Genomic DNA, 26565 nt, shown 5'->3' with positions numbered 1-26565 from the left:
TCCTGTTTGGCTCCGAATCATGGGTCCTCTACCGGCATCACCTACGGCTCCTAGAACGCTTCCGTCAGCGCTGTCTCCGCTCCATCCTCAACATTCATTGGAATGACTTCATCACCAACATCGAAGTACTCGAGCTGGCAGAGTCCACAAGCATTGAATCCATGCTGCTGAAGACCCAACTGTGCTGGGTGGGTCACGTCTCCAGAATGGAGGACCATCGCCTTCCCAAGATCGTGCTCTATGGTGAGCTCTCCACTGGCCACCGAGATAGAGGTGCACCAAAGAAGAGGTATAAGGACTGCTTAAAGAAATCTCTTGGTGCCTGCCACATTGACCACCGCCAGTGGGCTGATATCGCCTCCAACCGTGCATCTTGGCGCCTCACAATTCGGCGGGCAGCAACCTCCTTTGAAGAAGACCGCAGAGCCCACCTCACTGACAAAAAACAGAGGAAAAACCCAACACCCAACCCCAACCAACCAATTTTCCCTTGCAAATGCTGCAACCGTGCCTGCCTGTCCCGCATCCATCTTGTCAGTCACCAACGAGCCTGCAGCAGACGTGAACATACCCCTCCATAAATCTTCGTCCGCGAAGCCAAGCCAAAGAAATTTATCATCAACTTTCTCTCAAATAGAATCATAATTTAATATACTCATTTGGTCTTTCTTTTCTTTGGCTTGGCTTCGCGGACGAAGATCTATGGAGGGGGTAAAAAGTCCACGTCAGCTGCAGGCTCGTTTGTGGCTGACAAGTCCGATGCGGGACAGGCAGACACGGTTGCAGCGGCTGCAGGGGAAAATTGGTTGGTTGGGGTTGGGTGTTGGGTTTTTCCTCCTTTGCCTTTTGTCAGTGAGGTGGGCTCTGCGGTCTTCTTCAAAGGAGGAAGAAACAGAGAGCTCAATTCAGAGATCAACTGTAATATTGTAAGAAATCAAAATTACTGGGCACTGATACTAAATTTGTATTCCAAATATATTAAAAATAAATATTAAAATATCTCCAAAAGCTTTTACAGGTTTTACAAACATTTAGAAAAGCACAATCTTCTCAGGGAGAGTCAGCATGGATTTGTGAAGCCCAGGTTGTTCCACTCAAGACAAATTAAGTTATTTGAGGAAGTGAATAAAGAAATTGTTGAAGGTGGGGTGGTGGATGTGGTGTACATGGATTTCAGTAAGGCACATGTCAAGATCTTCATTGGTAGGTTTATTCAGAAAACCATGAGGCATAGGATTCAGAATTGGTTTGCCTGCAAAGGGTAGGAGATATAATATTTTAGGGTTGCCAATTTATTTAGTCTCTTACCTATTTATTTCACAAGCGACTCGTCCTTTCATTTCAATGACGTCAGATGAGGTGGCAAAGCCCAATCGTCTGATTACTCTTTTGCGACATTTCAATTCATCTGTCTGCAAAACTGTTCGTGCCTTTTTCAACACTTGCTTTGCTGCTTTGATATCTCCTGCAATCTAAACAAAGAGAGGAACATTCAATTGAAGTTTAGCAGATGACAATTTTTCATCAATTTATAGAAAAAACATTTTTACTTTTTTGCATTTTACCATTTTTGTGCAAGATTATGGAAAAGGGGAATCAAAAAGGAAAACTAAGGGAGGACTTGGTAGCATACAGGACAGAAGTAACTAAATGGCTGTGTAAAATATTGTTGTTTCTCAAATAAATCTTCCCAGTTCCCCGAAGGAACTGCCAGCATTAAGCCATTCCACCTGGAGAACGTCGCCTCATATGCCAAGCTGCTGTTCATCAATTTTAACTCTGCATTTAATACGATCATTTCCCAGAGGTTGGTGGAGAAGCTGTCCTCACTGGAACTCAATACCCCTCTCTGTATCTGGATTCTGCACAATCTGTCCTGGACGGCAGCAGAACTTTGAGCACCGTCACGCTGAACACTGGCACATCTCAGTGCTGTGTGTTCATGGTGCTGACCCTTGACTGTAACGCCAGATCCAGCTCGAACAAAGTCATTAAGTTCGCATTAGACACAAAAGTTGTTGGCCTCGGGGACGGAGTGTAATGGCGTAGGGGAAGGAGATGGACTTACAACTCTCCCAGGAGGTTAAAGTATAAAGCCCAAATTAAAAATTGATTTCAAATTTAAAATATATTAAAATCTGCCGGAATCTATCTAGAAGCTGTTAAATATGGCAGCTAGAGCAAAGAAAGCAGCAAGAGAAAAGAAAATTCTAAGTAAAGATACTAAAAAAATTCGAGGAAAAGCAGCCTACCTACAGTTGGAGCCTGGGTCTCAAGTTCCGAAGCCTCTGCGACTCACACGCACGATGACGGCTTACTTTCAACCAAAGTCGGCGCCACCTCCCTTGGATACCAGGGAAGGTGGTGTTGGATCGAACCAGATCTCCCCTGAAGAATATACTAATCTTATGCACATGTGCAAAGATTTAACTCCATGCATGCTTGAAGAGGAAAAATATGCTTTGGAATGGTCGCTACATAGCACCATTCCCAGTAGTGCAGGCAGATACACCAGATATGCCAGAACTGTCAAGAGTACCTGCAGTTTTGACAGCTGGTTATCAAGAGAAGAAAGGAGATCAAGAAGAGTCAGATCAAGATGAAAATGATCAAATTGGAGAATTACCGGGGGCTCTGAGTCTTGGAAAAAACAAGCCAAATATGAAAGATTTTTGCTTACTAATAATAGGTCAATATCAAGTTATAAGGGCTAACATTAAAGATGTTAGATCTGATATGAAGGAGGTTAAAAGTGAAACGTTGAAGTATGCTTCAGAAGTGAAGGAAGTTAAAGCCACAGTCCAAAGAGTTGATTTGGATCTGTAGAGGGTTAAAAATGATATGGATCTATATGTATAAAACTGAAAGGGTTGAAAATTCAGATATACTCTGGGGAAAAACAGAGGAAAGAAATTATGGATAAGATGGAAATGTTGGAAAGTCAAAGTAGATGGAATAATGTTAAGATTGTTGGACTTATAGAAGATTTTGAAGGAAATGTGGAATTCTTTTCAAAAATGGATTGAATTGGAAAGGGCTCATAGAGCTTTATGGAGGAAGCCACTGCCAAATCAGCCACCTAGAGCTATATTGATTAAATGTCTATGATATCAAGATAAAGAGAAATTTTTAAGATTGGCAGTCCAGAAAGCAAGGCAGAACATGGGACTTATGGTTATTGATGGAAATAAAATGTTCTTCTATGCAGATTTAAGTAAATGGTGGATAGAAAAAAAACAATTCAATCCAGTGAAGGTGATTCTTTGGAAGAAAGGCTAAAAGTTTACTTTTAGATATTCAGCTACGTTGAATGATCTAAGTTCTTTATGGAAGAAGAGTGGCAGAAAGGTCACTGGAATTTCCCTCTCTCCCATCAACACTATTAAAGAAGAGCAGCAAGAATTGCTGTTTAAGTCTTCAATGAGAAGTTCAAAGAGAAGTGCTGTGGATCCAAATTATACCAAAGAAAGCTGTGCCAAAACAGACTAAGCTCTCAAAAATAATGCTGTTATATTTTTATTCAGCACTTTTTGGGGGGTTTTTTTATATTGCTTTTTTTTTTTTAAAAGTAGTATATTTTTTTTTGGTTATTAACAAATTTTTCCTTTTATAATTATTTTTCTATTTTTTTCTTAAGGGACAAAGATGTACACAGGAGTCAGTTAGAGTTGATACAGAGACCTGGGAGAACGGGATTGGAAGAGATTTTGATTTGGGATAATGGATGACAAAAATTAATTTTTTTTAGTTTTAATGTTAATGAGATAAACAGTGAAATTAAAAGGAAAAGAATATAAGTAATATGAAAAAGATGAAGGTTGATATTGCATTTTTACAAGAAATTCATTTGACATGAAAAAGAACATTCTAAATTAAAAAGGGAGTGAGTGGGCCAAGTTATAGCTTCATCTTTTAATTAGAAAGCAAGAGGAGTAGCAATATTAATTTATAAAAAACATTACCAGTAAAATCTTTCGATATTACATTTGATCCTGTGGCGAGATGTGTTTTGGTTAATTGCCAGATTTATTCTGAAATGTGGACACTTATGAATATTTATGCACGAAATGTAGATGATAAAGATTTTATAAAGAATACTTTTTTACTCTTGGTGGAAGTGCGGGTAAAGATTTTAATAGGATGTGATATTAATTGTTGTCTTGAATAAATCAACTAAAACAGACTTGGCAGTGTTCTACAATTAAATCTTTTTGGCTTGATTTGTGTAATTTATTAGAACGAATAAATGGAGTAAGATTCCCACAGGATCCAACGTTGTTTTTACTGGGAGATGTTAGAGGGATTAAACCTAAATTAAAACTGAGTATGTATCATGTAAAATTTGTTCATATTCCTTTGGCAATAGCTAGAAAATGTATTGCTATAACTTAGAAATCGAATACTGATCTGGGAATGGATCAATGGCATGCAGAAGTTCGTAGTTGTGTCCCACTTGAGAAAATTACATTATTTAAAAGATAAATATTATACATTTTGTGAAATATGGAGCCCATATTTACAAACTGTTCGTATTAAAATTTAAATGAATCTCGAACATACCCTTTCTCTTGTAAGTCTCTATAAATATTTATATGTTTAAAAGTATCGGAAAGTGAAGTATTCCTATTGTGGTTTTCTTGTCCCTCTTTTTTTTAAAGTTTGTAGGGGGATTTCTAGGGTTTTATTTTCTTTTGTATTTCTTTACTTTCTTTTTTTCTTTTTCATATAAAATACCACATGTATTTGGATTAAGTTTGAAATATTGTGATATGTTTACAAAATGGTTTTATATTAAATAAAATATATTTTAAAAAAAGGTAGTTGGCCTCATTAGCCACAATGATGTGTCGCCCTACAGAGAAGAGGTGGAAAATCTTGTGATATGTTGCTAGAACAACAATCTGAGTCTCAACATGGACAAGATGAGGGAATGAATCGTGGACTTCAGGAGGACCAGGAACAACCACCCTCCACTATACATTAATAGTTAGGTAGTGGAGTGAGTAGAGAGCACCAAAGTCCTCAGAAGTCACCTATGCTGGATAGACATTTCGCCCCTTGTCGGGAAGACGTAACCGGAACTGCACTTCCCGAGAAGACTGAAGTGGGCAAAGCTACTGGCAACCATCATGTCAACCCTCTACAGGAGATCGAGAGCTTCCTGGCTGGCTGCATTGGTGTAATACAGTGGATGTTGAAAAATGGATAGAGGTCAATCCACCGGATTATAAGAGTGGCAGAAAGGTCACTGGAATTTCCCTCTCCCCTTCAACACAATCTACCAGGATCATTGTCTGAAGAGGGCGCATAAAATTATTGAGGACCTCTACCAGCCTGCACGCATCTTTCAGCTACTCCCGTCAGGAAAGAGACACAGGAGTATCGGGGCCAGCACCACAGGCAGTGAGAATGCTAAACTACTAAATGAACTGCTCAGATCCAAGCCTCTATTATTCATTAAACAATATTCATTTATTTTTATATATGTACTGTATATTTTTCCCACATATGTTTTGCTTATCTGAATGTATGTTATGTCTGGTTGTGTATTTGCATGTTCCGCACCAAGCACTGGAGAATGCTGTTTTGTCGGATTGTACTTGTGCAATTGGATGACAAAAAAAAACCTGAACAGATTTGAGTGGATTCAAGTCTGAGCATTACTGAATTGCAGATGACACCATTACATTTACCAAATGTGGAATTCAGCACAGTAGCCAAATCTTATGTGGATTCACTAACCATATGCAAGGCAATCCATTCTCCACTTCAGATCTAATATAGGAGCCAAAGGTCCACAGATTTTGATACTGGCTCACATATATGCCCATGTGCAGGCACATTATTTTTAAATACATGTGGTGTTTATCCCAGAATGTCCTCATTGAACCAGGACTAATTCCTTGGCTTGTTTGAGTGGGAGATATTCCAAACCAGTGAGTTACAGGTTGTGTTGTGTTATATATTTCCACTGATAGTCTCCAGTTAAGATTAACTCCATTCTGAGTTTAATCTACTTAACATGAATGCAGGGTCACGCAAGAAGTTGCAGGATATCCTCAGCGTGAAAACAGAATGAGTCTTCACAAGGACTCTTGTCGCGTTAACTTCTATCAATGTTTAGCACAGCTGCCACAGGAAAACTGGTGAGGATAAGGTTAAATAAATTCAATTCTTTTCAGATGCAGACAAAATCCTTTCTGTAGCACTGAATTAATAACTGAGGGTGAATGGTAAGTAATAATCACAAGGAAGTTTCATTGTTACAATTTGATGTGATGCCATGAAATTTCTAAAGTTCTGGTATTATTGCTGAAGATTCTCAGGGGTATTCCACAGCTGAATTGGCAATCATACCGTTGCCAGTTTGGAGTCAAATGAGCCAGACTGGATAAGAACAGTACATTTCATTCCCTGAAATGGGTCTTAACTATAATTCACTATGATTCAGTGCTACCAAGAGCATACTTTTAATTCCACATTATTAACTCAATTTAAATTTCATATCTGCCACATTGGGATTGTATCTTCCATTGCAGGGGTGGTAGTTCAGGCCCCTGGGTTAGCTCTTCAAGAAATTAATCAGATCCACTGATTCGAAGATGGCTATGACGTTTATTTATTACATCCTTGAGTAAGGGTTTAATTATTTTTCTTATAACCGACAATTGGTTTATGGCTTCAAGATATTTTTTGGAACTTTTTAAGCTTTTTAAACAATTTGTTTTCATTTCAGATTTTTTTACTTATTTTTATTCCTCTTTAAGAAATGAAACCTCACCATACTTACCAACTGACATAGTAATTACACTTACCCATTGAGTTTGAAAAGACAAAATTATTTTTGAAAATAAAGATTTTACTGAAAGAAACAGATGGACTAATTCATCCAGAGCATGCATTAAGGTAGCAACATGCCTTGGTAATGATCCATAATACCATTTCATACATCCCCATTTTTAAGAAAAGGTGTTGCCATTTCTCAATTACCTGCGCTTTCCTTTCGCAAAGCCCATAGAGTGTTTCCAAATTTGAGTCATTGTGCATGGAATGCGAATACATTCTGTGTTCAAAAGCCTCCGTTTTTTGCATTACTTTCTTCAGTCCCTGATCCTTGATTCCCATATCATCAATTGGATCCAGCAAAGGTACACCATCAGGAAATCTCTTCTGTACTTCCTAATATACAAAACAATATTAAAATTATACCATTTGCATGGTGTTCTATATAGTATTATGAAGGCTGTACAAAGCCACATCTCATCAAATTTTTAATCTTTTGTCCATTTTCACCATTGCAACCATTAAATGTTAATATAACTAATGTATGAAAATGATATATCCGGGCTAGGCTTAAAACTACAATCCACTGTCTAACAGAAAAATTGATTTACAAAATGTAATTTACCTGTATTGATTTCAGAACACTTTGCCTGTTGTCCAGTGGTCTTAGGTCTTTTGGAATATATAAACGCACACTACTGATTGCAGTTATTAAGTGAAGCATGATAGGAACAACCTGTTAAGAAAAAAAATTGCAGTGGTTTAAAATTACAAAATACTTATTCTATCTTCAATCTATTTGAACTGAGTATTTTAAATTCTGTGCATTCACCTGGTCCTCAAAAGTTCTGTGAAACTTTAACATCAGTGTAACCAAATCTAGCTAAGATTCCCAAACAGCAAGTTAAAATAAAGGCACAAAGGTAATTGACAAATATCTCACTAACAAAGCACTGAGCCAGCAGTCGCAGGATATTCCTCACAGTTTGACAATAGTGTTCTGTGGCCAGTTAATTGATGTTTAATGGATTAATTAATCATTAATATTTAAAAGTGAATTAATCTAATTAAAAAATGAAAATAACAATTGGCCATTTCTACATATGTAGCTCAAAAAAGAGGTGGCAACTGTCCAAGAATTTTAGGTTCAAGTCCTGGAAAATTCATTCCACAAAACAGGAAGTTATTTTGGACTTCCATTGGGAGAAGATACTTGACATTATAAATTAATCCCACTGATTTTTATACTGCAATAAACAGGTCCCTAAACTTGGCATTTGCTGGTTTTCCCAAAATTTTGTGAACATAATTATAGTGGGGGAGGATCCTGATAAGGGAAGAGTAAACAGCTCTATATTAGGAATCGAGATAAACTATGTGGATTTCTTAATCATCTTCCGAAAAAGTGCAATTAGAGGCTCTGAAACATTTGCCATATAACTCAAAAAGTACACATGATAAGCCTAAAATGCAAGATATGTGACAAAGGAAAAACAAGACTAGTGTAGTGTAATGATAGATGTACCAAAATCATAATGAAAAATCAGAATTGAATCCAATTGATGATAGGGGGATCAGGGACTGAAGAAAATAATGCAGAAAACAGAGGCTTTTGAACACAGAATGTTTAGGGCACAAGAGGCAGGGCCATACTGCGGGACTAAGAATACAGAAAAAATTAAAAGCATAAAGTAGGTGAATACAAAGAGATTTTACTTGAAATCTGTCAAACAGAAATGTTACTGAGAATCCAACTTGGGTCATTGAACTACATATGCTTATTGTTTCTATATTTTGAATCCAAATATATGGTTCAACAATTTTGGCCATTTAGAATCAAAATAATTTTCCTCCAGTGCATGCTTTCTATGCCAGATCAAAATTTAGCAATATTCATCTGATACTATCAGAAGGTGGAGTAAACTAGCACTAACAAATCACATAATAGACATCAGTTCTACAATCTGCTAATTTGGTTCTGTCTAAAAATGAAATGACCAACAATTGCAAAAAGAATGGAGAGCCTTTAAAGTTAGTCTGACAACACAACAGCTACACAAGACTAAAATGCTCTTCTCTGTGCTGTACAAAAAGTATTATTATTTTCATAATTTCCAACATTGTGGACATTTACAAATACTATATACAATTTAACAGGAGACATAGGAGATATTGGAATCTGAAGAGAATCAGTATCTGCTGAAGAAACTCAGTAGATCAATCCCAAAGTATGTGGGAAAAAAAAGTCAACGTTTCTGTTCAAAAACCCATCATCAAAACTGGGGATATGAAGTGAAACCAGAGTAGAGAGGACAGGGTGTAAGGGGTAGGACTGCCTCCCATTTGGAAATGGTGAACCAGATGGAGAGGCATGTCAGAGACAGTAGATTGGCAGGTTCCAGACAAAGGGAGAGATAGTCAAAAGAAACAAAGGGGTCAGGTGGTGCAAGACAATTCATACAGGACGGAGTGAGTGACTAGAAAGAAAAGGCTGCCGATTGCTGGGATCTGACAAGAGGTGACAATGGCAGTATAAAGAAAGACCAGAGGAACTGAGGTATGCTGGGGGAGAAAGTAGAAGACTCCAGTGGGAAGATGGGGGTGGAACCAGAGGTGCAGGGTGGAGGGAATGAAAAAGGGTGGTGGGAGTCTGAGTGGGATGTGATAAGGGGTCAAAAAAAGTGGGTGGAGAGAGAGAAGCAGAAATAGGGCAAAAGACTCATTATTACAAAATTCTACATTCATATCATTGGACTGTAGACTACCCGGTGGAATATGAGGTGTTGTTCCTCTGGTTTTTGATGGGTTTGACTTTGGCAGTGAAGGCCCAGGGCAGACAAGTCAGTGTGGGAATGGGAAGGGGAGCTTAAATAGAATCCAACTGGGAGCTCGGGATGGTTATAGCAGACAGAGTGTGGATGCTCTGTGTCACAGTTCCCAAGTCTGCGTTTGGTCTCACCGATGTAGATGAGGCTATATCAAAAGCAGTAAATATAGTACATGAGGTGAGAGGAGGTTCCCATGTTCTTTGCCTTATTAGGAAGGGCTATTTAGGTCCCTGGGTTGTGGTGAGGGAAGATATGTAAGAACAGGGTTGCACAGGAAAATACCAGGGTCATGGAGAATCAGAATTTATTATCATGAAATTCAGTGTTTTGTGGCAGCACCATAGTGCAAATATTCATATTATAACCATCTTACCACATTACTATTAAAAAAATAATAGTGCACAAAAAGGAAGGTAGTGTCTGGTTAATTGATTATTCAGGAATCTGATGGTAGTGGGGAAGAAGGTGTCCTGTGCCATTGAGTGCTCGTCTTTTGGGCTCCTGTACCTTATTCCCCAATGGTAGCAGAGTAAGAGGGCATAACCTGGGTGGTGGGGGTCTTTGAGGATAGAAGATGCTTTTTTTAAGACATCGCCTCGATGGAGTGAAGTCTGGTGCCTGTGATGTCACAGGCCGAGTTAACAACCCTCTGGAGATTATTCTTGTCCTGAGAGTTCGTGCCTCCATACCAACCAGTGATGCAACTCCAGAATGCTCTCCACAGTGCACCTGTAGGGGTTTACAAGAGTCTTCAGTGACGTACCGAATCTCCTCAGGCACCTCACAAAGTTTAGCCACTAGCGAGCCTTCTTTGCGATTGCATCAATATGGAGGGACCAGGACAGATCCTCGGAGATGGTGACACCCAGAATTTGAAGTTTTTGACCTTCTCCACCACTGAGCCCTCAAGGAGGACTGGGTTGTGTTCCCCTGACTTCCTACTGAAGCCACAATCATCTCCTTGGTTCTGCTGATGTTGAGTGCAAGGTTGTGGTCATTATACCATTCAATAAGCTGATCATCTATTCCCCTCTGTACGCTTCCTCATTGCCATTTGTGTTTCTGCCAACGACTATGGTGTCAATCGCAAACTTGTAGATAGCATTGGAATTGTGTATGGCCCACAGTCATGGGTGTATAATGAGCAGAGCAGTGGGCAAAGCACGCATCCTTGGGGTGCGACTATGTTGATTAATCAGAGAGATGTTGTTCCAATTTGTACTGACTTCGGTCTTCTGATGAGAATGTCAAGAATCCAGTTGAAGAGGGAGATACAGAGGCCAAGAGTTTGTAGCTTCCTGACCAGCACTAAGGGAATAATGGTATTGAAGGCCAAAATGTAGTCAATGAAGAGCAGCCATATGTATGAATTGTGGTTTTAGAGGTGATTCAGAGCTGAGTGGAGAGCCAGTGATTTTGCATCTGCTGTGGAGCAGTTGTGCCAATAGATAAATTGCAGTGGGTTAAGATCATGACCAGCCTCTCAAAGGATTTTATCACAGTAGAAGTTAGTGCTACTGGGCAGTAGTCATTAAGGCAGTTCACACTACTCTCCTTGGGTACCAGGATAACTGATCCCTTTTGAAGCAGGTGGGAACTTCTGACTGGAGCAATAAGAGGTTGAAAATGTCTGTGAACTTTCTGGCTAGTTGGTTGGTGCAAATTGTCAGTACACTGCCAGATACGCTGTCAGGGCCTGGCAGCTTTCATGGGTTCAACCTCATAAATGATGTCGCCTCAGAGACAGATATCACAGGGTCTGACCTCAGTCTTTCAGGGATTCTAGTAGCACTATTTGGTTCTTCTTCTCAATGTGGGCTTAGGTGTTCAGCTCATCATGTAATTAAGCATCTATAATGTTTATCCTTGCTTTGTAGGCTGTAATGGCCTGCAAAGGTGAGTGATAGAAATGAGCAAATATGGGAATCATGGAGGGTACAATCCCTGCAGAAGGCAGAAAGGAGTGGGAAGAGATAAACATGGTCACGGCAGGGTCTAGTTGCAGCTGACAGTAAACAACACAGAATGATCTGCTGAATGTGGGGGCTGGTGGGGTGAAAGAGGAGCCCTCTCTATTCTGTTTGGGGGAGTGGGGGGAAAGGGTGGAACCAAGAAAAAAGTAAATGTAGGAGGAAGTTTCATTGATCACAGTAGAGGGGAAGATACATTGCTTGAAAAAAGGACATTTCAGATATCCTGGAATGAAAGGAATCATTTTTTTAAAAAAATAATTTTTTTCCAAACATGTAATCATAGCCAAATGTAAAATACAGTAATGAAATATCAGTACCAAATCCATTATACATGATGGTATAAAACCACAACATCTTTCCCCCCCCCTTAACAAAACCTCAAGAAAAAGAAGTAAGAAATAAGAAAAAGCATTAAAAAGAAAAATAAAGTAAGAAAAACAAGAATAAAAACCTGGTTGCCAGAGGAGACCCCTCACCACATGGCTCTGACCATTTGTATCATTTAATACTTGCAAGGAGGTCAATGAGGTTCAAAGCTTATGGAAAACATCTATCAATTAATTCCAGCAATTTGTAAATAAGGGGGCCAAATTATCAAAATTACATCATATTTATTTCTTAGATTATAAGTAATCTTCTCACGAGGAAGACAGTTATACATTTCCATGTGATTACTATATATTTTCTTCCTACTGCCAAGACAATCTTTACAAATTATTTTTGATATATAGATAATTTCAATTTTGGTCTTATCCCTTCAATATGACCTTATAAAAATAACATTGGATTTTGTGGGAATTTAATTCCTATAACCAGAAATTGCCAAATTTAACAAAAAAGGTCTCACTTTAGGACAGAACTTAAAGTACCTATCTCCTGGCCACATCTAAAACACTGGTCTGATTTCAATCTATTTAACTTCTGTGGCATGAGACATAGTTAATGTAAAAAAAAATTACATTCAACTAATCTGTATCTAACATTTATAGTATTTGTCATACTATCTCGACACAAGTTTGACCAATTTTGTTCATCAATGTTAATATTTAAATCTGTCTCCCATCACTGAAATCTGTCCATTTTTCATGAGCTTAGCCTTAGGTTAATTATATAAGCCTCTAATCCAATATACAAATACCTGTCCCATCCCAAATATTTCAAACACCTTCAACAAAAAGAACCATTCTAATCTATCAAACACTATTTCTGCATCCAAACCCACTGCCACACTTAGATCTCCCCTCTTTTGTGCTAGATGTATTAAGCTAACTGGTTACATTATCCACAGATTGTCTTTTTTTCACACACCCTGTCTGATCCATATTTATCAACTTTGGTAAAAGTTTCATCAACCTATTAGCTAAAAATTTTCAATTATCTTGTAATCTACATTTAACAGTGAAATAGGCCTATATGTTGATGGTTTTAAAGGGTCTCTACCTTTTTTTGATATTACCGTTATTATCGCAGCAGAAAAAGATTTCGGGAGCGTATGTGTTACTGCTGCCTGATCTAATACTTCCATAAAAGAAGAAATCAGCAAATCTTTAAATTCTTTATAAAATTCAAATGGGAAACCATCTTCTCCCAGAGATTTATTACTTTGTAATGAGCTCAACACTTCCCTCACCTCCATTGGGTTGAAAGGGGCACCCAGCTCTGCTTGCTTTTGTGAAGTTATTTGTGACAAAATAATCTTCCATTATATGATTGTCTCTCTGCAACTCCAATTTATATAACTTAGAATAAAATTGCTTAAAAGCTTCATTGATTTCTTGAGGTTTAAAGGTAGTTGCATTCATCTGTCAATTTAATTGTGTTAATCGTTCTTGAAATTTTTGTTTTCAACTCCCAAGCAAGGACCTTATGAGCTCTTTCACCTAACTCATAATATCTGTTTAGTTCTCATTTTTGCTTTCTCTGTTCTATATGTTTGTAATGTATTATTCTGAAGTTTCTTTTTTATTAATATTCTACTTTTCTCCTCGGTCTGTCTTTGCAGATCTTTTTCTAAACATGTTATTTATTTTCCAATTGGTCTAATTCCTTCATATAGTTTTTCTTAATTTTTAGAAATATAACGTATAATTTGTCCTCTTAAATGTGCTTTCATTGTGTTCCATAAAATAAATTTATTATTAACTGAATTACAATTAGTCTCAAGAAAAATTTGGATTTGCCTTCTGACAAAAATCTGGTCTTTCTAACAACAATGAGTTAAATCTCCATCTATAAATTGATTCTTCTTTACCTAACATTGTAAGTGTCAATAATAAAGGTGAAGGATCTGATAAAATTCTTTGTAATCAACTTGATTATTCTACTTTGAAGATGTGCCAATATTAAAAATAAATCTATCCTTGAATAATAATTGTGTCTATTTGAATAAAAAGAATAATCTCCCTCTTGGTTGAATCTTCTCCAGATGTCTATTAAATTCAGGTTCTTCATTAATGCTAAGGTGGCTTTTGCTGTTACTGCTCTAGTTGATCTATCCAAAACTGGATCTAGACAAAAATTGAAATTGCCAGCTGTTAAAATATTCTGATGTGCTCCTGTCTGATGTGCTCCTGCCAGATTAAAAAATGTTTCTTGAATAAATTTTTCATCATCCACATTCAGTGCATATATATTCAAAAGGGAAGGGAATGCATCATTTTGACAGCAGATGAAGTAATAGTGGAGAAACTGGGAGAAAGGAATAGCATCATTACTAGAGAACAGTTAGGAGGAAGTGTAGCCAAGTTAGCTGCGCGAGTCAATGGATTTATAGTAAATCTCAATATATAGATAGTGACAGAGAGATCTAGAAAAGGGAGAGAAGTGTCAGAAATAGTCCAAATGAATTTCAGAGCAGGGAGAAGGTTAAAAGCAAACTTGATAAAAACGAGGAGTTCTGCAGATACAGGTAGCAGTCCCAGTGCAGTCAGCATCATTTAGGGTAATAGAGGGTTTGAGGGGTGGTGCCAGGGCAGGTTTAGAGAAAATTGCTCTACAGGGTCAACAAAGAGACAAGCATAGCTGGGGCAATAAGAGGTTGAAAATGTCTGTGAACTCTCTGGCTAGTTGGTTGGTGCAGATTGTCAGTACGCTGACAGATTCGCAGTTTGTACAGCTACACACTGGCAGGTATGATGTTGTGGCCATCATGGAGTTAGTGGCTAAAGGATGGATGTCATTGGAAGCTGAATGTCTGAAAACATAGGCAGGTAAGCAGAGGGCGTGGAGTGGCTCTGTTGGTAAGGAATAATATTACATCATTAATAAGAGTCGACATACGATCAGAAGATATAGAATTATTGTGGGCTGAGTTAAGAAATGGCAAGGGTTAAAAAAAAAGGACACTGTTGACAATTATATACAATCCTACAAACAGTAGCCAAGATGTGGACAACAAATTACAACTTCAAATGGAAATGGCTTGTCAGAAAGGCAAAGTTATAGCAGTCATGGGGATTTTAATATGCAAGTAGATTGGAAAAATCAGGCTTGGACTGGATCTAAAGAGAGAGAATTTGTGAAAGGCCTATGAGATGGTTTTTTAGAGCAGCTTGTTGATGAGCCACGAAGGGATTGGATGTACTGGATTGGGTGTTGTGTAATGCAGCCATTCACAACCCTGTTTTGGCTATGGTCCCCTTAGGACTCTGCTCGAAGTTGTTTAAAGGACTCCTTCTCTGTGGACCAGTCAAGTTTAGTTCATTTCTTCTGTACTTTTCTCCTACTGACTACATTTTTAAAAAATCAGTTCATGCCCCCCCGCCCAACCCCAAAATGTGCTGGTGTAACATACCAGTGGTGATTAGAGAGCTTTGGGTAAAAGAACCATCAGGGGGCAGTGATCACAATGTGATTAAGTTCAATCTGAGATTTAACAAGGAGAGACTAGTCAGATGTGTTGGTTTTTCAATGGAATTACAGAGCATGAGAGAGCAACTGGCAAAATTATACTGGAAGACTCAATAGTAGGGAGGACAGTACACCATCAAAGATAGAGAACCAAAAAAGAAAAATGTCACAACTGTGGCTAACAAGGGAAGTCAAAGCCAACATAAAAATAAAAGAGAAGGCACACAAGGAAGCAAAAATTAGTGGGCAGAGAGGATTAGGAGTTTTTAAAAACTTGCAGAAAGCAACTAAAAAACTCACAAAGAGGGAAAAAATGACGTCTGAAAGTAGGCCAGCAGATAATACCAAAGATGTTATTATAAGCTTCTTTAAGTATGCAAAGAGTAAAAGAGAGGAGAGTAGATATTGGACCACTGGAAAAATGACTCTGGAGAAATCATAATGGGAGACAAGGAGATGGCAGAGACACTAAATGAGTATTTTGCATCCGTCTTCATTGTGGAAGACATTAGCAGTGTGCTGGATGTCCAAGGGCCTCAAAGATAAGCGAGTACAATTACTAGTTTAAGGGATTGGGTGCTCAGAAAGCTGAATGATCTAAGGGTGGATGTCTCCTAGACCATATGGATTGCACCCTCGGGTTCTGAAAGAAGTAACTGTATAGAGTGTGAAGGCATTGGTAATGATTTTTCAGGAATCAATAGATTCTGACATGGATGCGGAGGATCACAAATTCCATTCGACTATTCAAGAAGGGAGGAAGGCAGCAGAAAGGAAATTATAGCCTGGTCAGCCTGACATTAATGGTTGGGAAGATACTGGTGTCAAATGTCAAGGATGAGGTTTAACAATAGTTGGAGGGATATGACATGACAGGCCAGCATGGTTTCCTTAAGGGAAAATCAGGCTTGACAAACCTATTGGAATTCTTTGAAAAAGTGACAAGCAGGCGAAATAAAGGAAAAACAGTGGTTGTTGTGTATTTGGATTTTCAGAAGACCTTTGACAAGGTGCACCACATGAGGTGACTTAACAAGATGAGAGCCCTGGTATAACAGTAAACATACTAGTGTGGGTAAAACATTGGCTGATTGGCAAGAAGCAGAGTTGGATTTCAAGGATCATACTCGGGTTCGCTGCCAGCTGCTAGTCATGTTCCACAGGGGTTAGCATTAGGGGTACTTATTTTTCTATCAATGAATCAGATTATGGAATGAATAGCTTTGTAGCCAATTTGCAAATGATACAAAGGAAGGTGGAGGAGCAGTCAGTATTGAGGAAACAGGAAAGTTACAGAAGGATTTAGACTGATTAGAAGAATATAATGTTGGAAAGTGTACAGTCATGCACTTTGGTAGAATTAAATGGGCAGACTATTTTCTAAATGGGGAAAAAATGGAAAATACCCAGATGCAAGGGTACCTGGGAGTCCTGTGTGGTGATACGACCACCAGCCTACTGCAGCAGGTAATTTCTGTACCTGCAGGAAGATAACCTAAGGGGCTGACTCCACCTGGCTGACTGTTAATCAGCTGACCTGAATATAAACCTGAGCTGGCTCCTCCTGAGCCAATCACACAGGGAGCCACCAAGGCATGAACTAGTGTTCAGACTTTTACTGGAATAAAGCCTGTTGTATAGTCTTTTGAGTTTTGTGCTTGTTTGCTGCTACCTCAGGGCATCACACCCTGAAGGTAAACTTGTAGATTGACTGGATGGTGAAGAAGGCAAATGAAATGCTGGAATTCATTTCAAGAATAGAAAACAAGAGCAGAGATGTGATGTTGAGACTACATAAGGCACTGAATCAGAATTTATTGACATGAACAAGTCATGGAATTCGTTGGCTTGCAGCAACATCACATTCATATAAAACACCTTACAAAAAAAAAATAGTGCATGAAAGGTGAAAGTAAGGCAGTGCGTTTGGTTCATTGATCATTCAGCATCAGTCACTGGTAACACCTCACAGAGTATTGTGAGCAGTTTTGGGCTCCTCATTTTAGAAAGGATGTGCTAACTTCAGAGAGGGTTCAGAGGACGATTCCAGAATGAAAGGGTTATCATATGAGGAACATTTGACAGCTCTTGGCATGTACTTGTTGGAATTTAGGAGAACAAAGGGACAATATCATTGAAACATTTTGAATATTGAAGGTCACAGACAGAATAGATGTAAAAAGGTTGTTTCCCCTTGGTGGGAGAGTCTAGAACAGTGGTTCTCAACCTTTTTCATCCCACTCACATATCACTTTAAGTAATCCATATGCCATGGGTACTCTATGATTAATAAGGGATTGCTTAAGGTGGTATGTGGGTGGAAAGAAAAAGTTTGAAAACCACTGTTTTAATCATTCCAAATTGATTCATTATGTGCACAGTTTCATTACTCCAAAGGAAATGGGCCAATGACAATTTTTCTCAAGCAAAATATTTCAGTAATAATTGGGTCTAGAGCAGTGATTCTCAACCTTCCCTTCCCATTCACATACCACCTTAAGCAATCACTTACTAATCACAGAACACTTATGGCATAGGGAATACTTAAAGTGGTATGTGAGTGGAAAGTAAAAGGTTTGGAACCACTGGTCTAGAACAAGAGGGCACAACTTTAGGATTGATGGCTGTCCCATAAAAAGAGATGTGGAGAAATTTCTTTAGCCAGAAGTGGTGAATCTGTGGAGTTTGTTACCACAAGTAGTTGTATAGGCCAAGTCATTGGGTGCATTTAATTACTTATAATTTTTAATATTTAAAAAATTTAGACATACAGCATGGTAACAGGGCCTTCTGGCCCACAAGTCCATGCCACCCAAATACCCCAATTAACCTAAAACCCCCATACGTTTTTTAGGCAGAGATTGATACGTTCCTGATTAGCCAAGACATCAAGGGTTATGGGGAGAAGGCTAGGGATTGGGGCTGTGGGAAAATGGATCAGCTCAATGGAATGGTGTGCAGACTCAATGAGCTGAACAGCCTTTCTTCTGGTCTTATGAGGAGATAAATTCAGTGGATTGATACTTGGAAGTATGATGTGGTAGCGATTAGTGAGACATGGTTGCAGGAGGGATGTGATTGGCAGCTGAATATCCCTGGGCTTCGTTGTTTTAGGTGTGATAGAGTCAGAGGGACAAGAGGAGGTGGGGTTGCATTGCTTGTCAGGGAAAATATTACAGCGGTGCCTAGGAAGGATAGATTAGAGGGCACATCCACGGAGGCTATTTGGGTGGAACTGAGGAGTAGGAAAGGAGATGTTACACTTGTAGGGGTGTATTATAGACCACCCGGAGGGGACCGAGACCTAGAGGAGCAAATCTGTAGGGAGATAGTAGATATTTGTGATAAGCACAGGGTTGTAATTATGGGAGATTTTAATTTTCCACATATAGATTGGGAAACACATTCTGTGAAAGGACTGGATGGGTTAGAGTTTGTGAAATGTGTGCAAGATAGTTTTTTACAACAATATGTAGAGGTGCCAACCAGAGAAGGAGCAGTGTTAGATCTACTGTTGGCAAATGGGATGGGTCAAGTGACGGAGGTTAGTGTTGGCGAGCACTTCGGGTCCAGTGATCATAATGCCATCAGCTTCAATGTCATTATGGAAAGAGAGAAGTCAGGGCCAAGGGTTGAGGTTTTTGATTGGGGAAAAGCTAGATTTGAGGAGATGCGAAAGGACTTGCAGGGTGTGGATTGGGACAATTTGTTTTATGGGCAGGATGTAGTAGAGAGATGGAAGTCTTTTAAAGATCAGATTTTGAGAGTGCAAAAGCTTTATGTTCCTGTTAGGTTAAAAGGAGGGGCAAAAGGTTTGAGAGAGCTGTGGTTTTCAAGGAATATTGGAAACTTGGTTCGAAGAAAAAGGGAGGCATACATTAGATATAAGAAGCATGGAGTTAAGGGGATGTTTGAAAGATACATTGAATGTAAGAGGAATCCTAAGAGAGGAATTAGGAAAGCTAAAAGAAGGTAGGAGGAAACTATGGCAAGCAGGGTGAAAACTAATCCAAAAGAGTTCTACAAATATGTTAATGGTAAAAGGAAAGCTAGAGACAAAATTGGTCCCTTAGAGAATCAGAGCAGAAAACTGTGTGTGGAGCCTAGAGAAATGGGGGAAGATATTGAACAGTTTCTTTTCTTCGGTATTCACTAAGGAGAAGGATATTGGGAGATGTGAGATAAAAAAAGCAAATTGGGTAAATATGGGGAATATGGAGATTACATAAGATGTAGTTTTAGGGCTTTTGAAGAATATAAAGGTGGATAAGTCTCCGGGACCAGACGGGATCTTCCCCAGGACATTGAGAGAAGTGAAGGAGGAAATAGCAGAGGCTCTGGCGGTAATTTTCCAAATGTCATTAGATATGGGGATAGTGCCGGAGGATTGGCGCATTGCGCATGTGGTTCCTTTATTTAAAAAGGGTTCAAGGAGGAAGCCTGGCAACTATCGGCCTGTAAGTTTGACGTCTGTGGTAGATAAATTAATGGAGAAAATTCTTAGAGATAGTACTTCTAAACATCTGGATAGACAGGGTCTGATCAGGAGCACTCAACATGGATTTGTGGGAGGAAGGTCATGTTTGACCAATCTGATTGAATTTTTTAAAGAGGTGACTAGAAATGTGGATGAGGGTAGCGCAGTGGATGTTGTCTATATGGACTTCAGTAAGGCCTTCGATAAGGTACCACATGGAAGGTTAGTTAAGAAGGTGCAGTCTTTAGGTATAAATTTTGAGATAGTCAAATGGATTGAACATTGGCTGAAAGGGAGAGGCCAGAGAGTGGTAGTGGATAATTGTCTGTCAGGTTGGAGGCCGGTGACCAGTTGGTGTGCCTCAAGGATCTGTATTGGGCCCATTGTTGTTCGTTATATACATTAATGATCTAGATGATGGGGTGATAAATTGGATTAGTAAATATGCAGACGATACTAAGATAGGTGGAATAGTGGATAATGAAGAAGGTTTTCAAGGATTGCAGAGGGATTTGGGCTGCTTAGAAAAGTGGGCTGAAAAATGGCAGATGGAATTTAATGCTGATAAGTGTGAGGTGCTTCATTTTGGTAAGAAGAATCAGAACAGGACATACGTGGTATGAATACAGAAGAGCAGAAAGATTTAGGAGTAACGGTACATCGTTCCCTGAAGGTAGAAACTCACGTGAATAGGGTGGTGAAGAAGGCTTTTAGTATGCTGGCCTTTATCAATCATTGCATGGAATATAGGAGTTGGGAGGTGATGTTGAGATTGTATAAGACGTTGGTGCGGCCTAATTTGGAGTTCTGTGTGCAGTTCTGGTCACCTAATTATAGGAAGGATATAAACAGAGTGGAGAGAGTGCAGAGAAGGTTTACCAGAATGTTACCTGGGTTTAAGCATCTAGAGTATAGGGAGAGATTGGACAGATTAGGTCTTTATTCTTTGGAGCGTAGAAGGTTGAGAGGGGATTTGATAGAAGTATTTAAGATTATGAAAGGGATAGACAGAGTGGATGTGGATAGACTATTTCCGTTAAGAGGAGGAAAGATTAAAACAAGAGGACATGAGTTAAGAATTATGGGGCAGAGGTTTAGAGGTAACATGAGGGGGAACTTCTTTACTCAGAGAGTGGTAGACGTGTGGAATGAGCTTCCGGGAGAAATAGTGGCGGCGGAGTCAATTGTATTATTTAAGAAAAGGTTGGACAGGTATATGGATGAGAAGAAGATGGAGGGTTATGGGCATTGTGCAGGGAGGTGGGACTAGAGAAGGGTGTTTGGTTCGGTGCGGACTAGAAGGGCCTAATGGCCTGTTTCCGTGCTGTAAATTGTTATGTTATGTTATGGAGTAAGAGCAGGCAGAATCAATTAGCTTATCTGGAAAGTCCTTGATTGTGGATCTTGGGTCAGCAGTAGAACCAGGAAATACGAAGTTGGGGCATTATAATGCTAGAGGCTGTGAAGGAGAGATCTCCTGATGTGATGAGTTCCCATGTAAATTCAGCACAATCCACAAAAAGATTACAGCATGAAAACAGGTTCCTCAGCACTACTTAGTCTGCCAACCAGTCTCACTTGCATTTATCCTATCCACTTTTCCTATCCACATGCTTGTCTAAATGCCTTTTGAACAATATAATGGTTCCCAGCTTCTACCACTTCCTCTGGCAGCTTTTTCCATGAACAGAACTGGCATCTGTGAGAAGATTGAAGATTATTTTATTGTCATTATTTCCTTTAGTCTATCATAAGGCAGACAAACATTCACTATTAGCAGAAATTGCCCAGCACCCTTTACAATCAGAGAAAGAGAAGCAAATGAGATCCCCCCCCCCCCCAGAGTCACTAAGTGTCCATGGATTCGCCTCCACAGCCACATATACTTCAGTTTAAACCATCAATAACCTGAGGTCCAGATCCATACCTCTGACATAATCAGCACCCTCTTGCATATCAAGACCTGCTATCCATTCAGCCAGTCGCAAGCCAGTCTCCAGCAGTCCGCAGCTTGGTGTGAGTCCTTTGACTGCAGTCGCCAGCAGTCCACAGCCTGCATTGATTCCTTGTCGCAAGTCTCCAACAGCCCCCCGCCTGGGGTGTTCTTCAACCTTAGAGCTCCTCGCTGGTCTGCTGTGTGGTCACCATCCCACAGGGTTGCTTCTTCTCAAACAGGGAGTGTTCTCCCAGTTTCCTGGTGCTCTCTGTCAGTCCTCTGCTCCCCCGTAGTCTGCAACCCCATGAGGCCGTCACTATCTTGAGCCAAGACTCTACAGGATTTTAAAATACTGTTGCCTCCTTTAACAGGATGTTTAAAGCCCATACTGAGCTGATGGCAGTCGGACCCTTTAGGAGTGCAACAGTGGCAGCACTACCATTATAGCAATTCCAGCAGTGCCATTTGTTTTTGTCCTTAAGTCCATTTTAAATCTTTCCCCTCTCATATCAAATGCATATCTTCCACTTTTAAGATTCCCCTACCCCAGGAAAAAAGCTATAATTATTTACCCTTGTGATTTTATAAATTACCACAGTCCCCTCTTAGCTTTATATGTTGAAGGAAGAAAAGTCCTTGCACACCCAGTCTCTGCTTAAAATTCAAGCCTAAAAGAAACTTTTGACTATTTTCTACACACTTTTCAGCTGAATATAAGAACAGCCACACCAACAGTTCCAAAAAATGATTAAGAATTTTGCTCTTTAAAACTTTCAGGACTATTTTGCAGAGACTAAATAAGAAAATACTCATATTTTCAACAATATTGAACTACAATCCACAAACCTGCATCTCTCCTTTTTCTCCTGGTTTTGCTGGCTTCGCTGCTTCTGAAGCTGCAAGTTTCACGCTATTTTTACTGCAGTGCAATAAAGCTTCTACCACATACAGTGGATCCAGCTCCCCGGTATTAGGCTAGGAAAATAGAGTTAACAGTATCTTTATCAAAGTTCAACTTTTTCAGTCCATTTGACTGCTGTCTATTTTCTATTACAGACACACAAAAGAAATTAAACACTTGAGAGAAACAACTACCTAGTTCCGGCTCGTGGGCCAGACGAGCTCCATCACAGTGCTGTATCTCGAAATTAAATTACATTTTAAAAGTTTTACAATCCATGTTTGCTTGTAAAATGGGATGACTTTATTCTTAAGTAATCACAAATTTTGGAAACATAAATGAGAAAATAATCTTTCACTGGAGACTTAACAGAATCTGCATATCATGGTTTATATAAATGATAAATTAATTGAAACAATTATTGGAAAATACATCTATTGCAATCAATTAAAATTTCATTTTTGCAAATCAAAATGAATGGTTTACCAAAACACAGATAATTTGATACTTGGACCAATTAAAAAATTATCTTGACCCCAATATTTTCCCTGAGTACCTCAATGCTATAAATATTGGTACATAATCTTTATCCGAAACCCTTGGGACCAGACCCTTTTCGGAATTTTTTTGGATAAAAGAATAATAGTAACAGCGGTACGTCAAGTAACTGCACTAATTTCAGATTTGTACAAAGACACGCCAACTGGAAATATCTCTGGACTGTATTGGGAAGGGTTGTGACTGTCATGTGACAGCACTGTCCCCTACCTAGTTGGAGGAAACACCAGCTGCCAATCAAGGTTTGGATCTGCCCCATCCATTAGTGTACAACTTGCTGTTGATCACATGTAAATTACCTGGACTCCACTCTCCAGCCTGCCTGTACATGGCCTTGGGCCATTGGCTGTTGTAATTAGATTAACCCTCCTGCCACTGAGCTATTGGCCCCCAATAAATGATGTGGGCTTGTCCCTCCAGCATTATAAAGGTGCCATGTGTTCATTGTTCTCTCTCTGCCAATTTGGGACCACCCTGCTTCACTCCAGGCGTAGAAATGTGGAAGGATGCTGGAGAAACTGTTGGTAAGATGTGCACTGTTAAAAGGGTTGGGATCATTTAATTAGTGTCCCTTGTAGCATAGAGCAATGCCTGAACTGAATCGAGGGGTGGGGGCATTGGAGTGATTTTTCCCTTATCTTTTTATGTACCAGTTCATTGAGTGTGTGAGCGCTCTTCATCAGTTGCCTTTTGTAAATGAAATCTTTCCCTACATCAAAACTGTGCTCAGAGTCCCCATTTTTGTTTGGGTTTAGATCTAAACATAAAGATAAAGAATGAAACATGGGAAAAGCTATGCTCCGGAACTATGAGAAATACAATAAACACGAGGTTACGCATGATACAATATAATTGGTTACACAGGCTATACACCACACCCCAAAAGTTAAATAAATGGGACCTTAAATAAAATCACAAAAAGCAACATAGCAAAAAATCCAGAGATCTTTCTTCTAAGTAATACAAGAAGTAAAGAACTTGGACTCGATTTGGATGGAGCACAAAAAAGATTTATTATGATCGCCTTAGCTGTAGCAAAAAAATGTATTATGTCAACCTGGAAATTAGAAGAGAGCCTGAGAATGCAGCAATGGTACATAGAAATGAATAAATGTATTCCATTGGAAAAACATCACAGTATTCGAACAAATTTGGGAACCGTACATGGAACACAACAGAGAAGTCCTACCGCGGACCTCCACCCCCTAAAATGACAGAAGGAGAAGAAGACAAAATGAACTGACCCAGTATGTAAAAGTAGAAGACACAAATTTCTTGTTTATTTTCATTGTGTGATGACATTGTTTAATGGATTTAATGCATCATATATGTTGGATGTTGAGTGGGTGGGATGGGGAGGGTGAAGGAAGGAGGGACGGGAGGGGGGAAAAGGGGAGAAAATGACACTGTGTATATTCAAGAGAGAAATGTTTGTGTGTATTTTGGTCAGTATGGTTCATAGTGTGAAAAATATTTTTTTTTTTTAAAAAACTGTGTTCAGAGTCCTTGCCATTGAGACCTACCAAACCTGTTTCCTCACTCACAACATAAATTGTGAGCATTCAGTTCTTCCTGGAATTTTCTACCTTGTTTTATGACAAGCAAACAAGTCAGTGGTATACATTCACTTTTTCGTTTTCGAACTCACACAATCAGCACATGGTCAAAATCAGCATTTTTTGTCCTATACAATGTTTTCCTATTTTTCATTAGTTTCTGGTCATCACTGTCACTGTAAAACTTCAACAACTTATCTTTCTGCTTCTTTAAGTTATATATGGTGGTAGTTCCCACATCATAATCTTCAATAAGATACCACACAGATACACCACCATCGAGCTTCTGCAAAAACTCTACTCTCTGTACTATCGATAATGACAGACATTTGTTTTCCTGCTTCTCACTGTTTCCCACAGGGGACTCTGCAGCTCTTTTTGAGATTTTCACATTCTTCAATGCCTTTGAGCAGCAGAGGCACAGCTGACTCATAGAAGCACTAAGAAATGACCCTGGACAAGGGTGGGTCACGTCAGGTCCTGTTTGGTGCCAAACGCGAGCCTTGATGTGCAGATGGCATCCATGGAAAAAATTTTTGGTTTTCAGAATTTTGGATAAAAGATTATGTACCTGTACTACATATGAACAAACAAACTAGGAGTAGGAGTGGAGAACCAAGTTCCTCCAGCCTCCTGCATTATTTAGTATGTTCATGATGTATCAGACAGCAATCTCAACTCAAAATTAATGTCCTCAGGATTCGCTTATCCCTTTGCTTAACTCGCATCTTCCTACCTACTCTGAACAAAAATATTCGAAGAATTTTCTTCAATTGCACCTTGAAGAAGAATGCCAAAGACTCATGACCTTTTAAGAGAAAAGTTGTCATTTCTCTGTAATTAATCAGCTTATTTATAAACAATCCCTTGTTCCACATTATATCCCACAAAAGAAAACATCCATCACGAAGACCTTCTTATGATCTTGTATGTTTAATCAAGTATCCTTTCACTCTTGTATCGAGTGACAGAGTATAAAGATATATTTTTGGGAGATAAATTGGGAAAGGTTTGTTAAAGTAGGTTACATACAAAGACTTTAAAACAAATCTGGAGCTCTGCCCCATAGTAGACAAATCGGCTCCACATCTTTTGCAAGAGCTTTGAAGAGTGCTCAAGAGACTTCACTAATGGATTGTTGCTTACAAAAGGCAACAGATGAAAGATCTTGGAGCTGCAGAATATCTGGAAGAGAACCTGTTATTCTAAGAGGGTTGGTGGTTTTGCAAGCAGAGAGTGTCAAACAGGCTTTATAACAGTGAGAGAGAGTGAGAGAGAGTGAGAGAGAGTGAGAGAGAGTGAGAGAGAGTGAGAGAGAGTGAGAGAGAGTGAGAGAGAGTGAGAGAGAGTGAGAGAGAGTGAGAGAGAGTGAGAGAGAGTGAGAGAGAGTGAGAGAGAGTGAGAGAGAGTGAGAGAGAGTGAGAGAGAGTGAGAGAGAGTGAGAGAGAGTGAGAGAGAGTGAGAGAGAGTGAGAGAGAGTGAGAGAGAGAGACTCAGATCACCTCTACAGTGTTACAGCCAGCAGAAGTAGCTGGGACTGGAAAAGGACAAGTTGGTCAGCTTGTGGAAAGCCCAATTTTAGAAGATGGCCTGGTCAAAGCCCTTGTAGTTTATGCAAGAGGAGAGGACTGGCTGTCTAATGTTTCATTTGGAATAAGGGAAACAAAAAGGAACTCTATGGTGACCTTAAAGAGGTTGTCATCT

The 26565-nt window shown here is 39.2% G+C and overlaps 1 protein-coding gene across 4 annotated transcripts in view; it reads right to left on the bottom strand.

Moving 5' to 3' along the window:
- The window catches only part of mtrex (Mtr4 exosome RNA helicase), a 159368-nt gene that overhangs the window by 31393 nt on the left and 101410 nt on the right, over positions 1 to 26565 (bottom strand). For all 4 annotated transcript variants that reach the window (XM_069924359.1, XM_069924362.1, XM_069924360.1 and 1 more), the window contains 4 exons: positions 22693 to 22821; positions 7409 to 7519; positions 6991 to 7179; positions 1309 to 1472 (listed from right to left, as the gene is read on the bottom strand). In XM_069924359.1, the coding sequence (XP_069780460.1) occupies positions 1309 to 1472; positions 6991 to 7179; positions 7409 to 7519; positions 22693 to 22821 (593 nt within the window). The remainder of the gene's footprint in view (positions 1 to 1308; positions 1473 to 6990; positions 7180 to 7408; positions 7520 to 22692; positions 22822 to 26565) is intronic.

Source organism: Narcine bancroftii, chromosome 3 (genome assembly GCF_036971445.1).
Source record: "Narcine bancroftii isolate sNarBan1 chromosome 3, sNarBan1.hap1, whole genome shotgun sequence".
In the NCBI taxonomy this organism is placed as follows: Eukaryota; Metazoa; Chordata; class Chondrichthyes; order Torpediniformes; family Narcinidae; genus Narcine; species Narcine bancroftii.
This window is presented reverse-complemented; position numbering and strand designations above follow the sequence as displayed.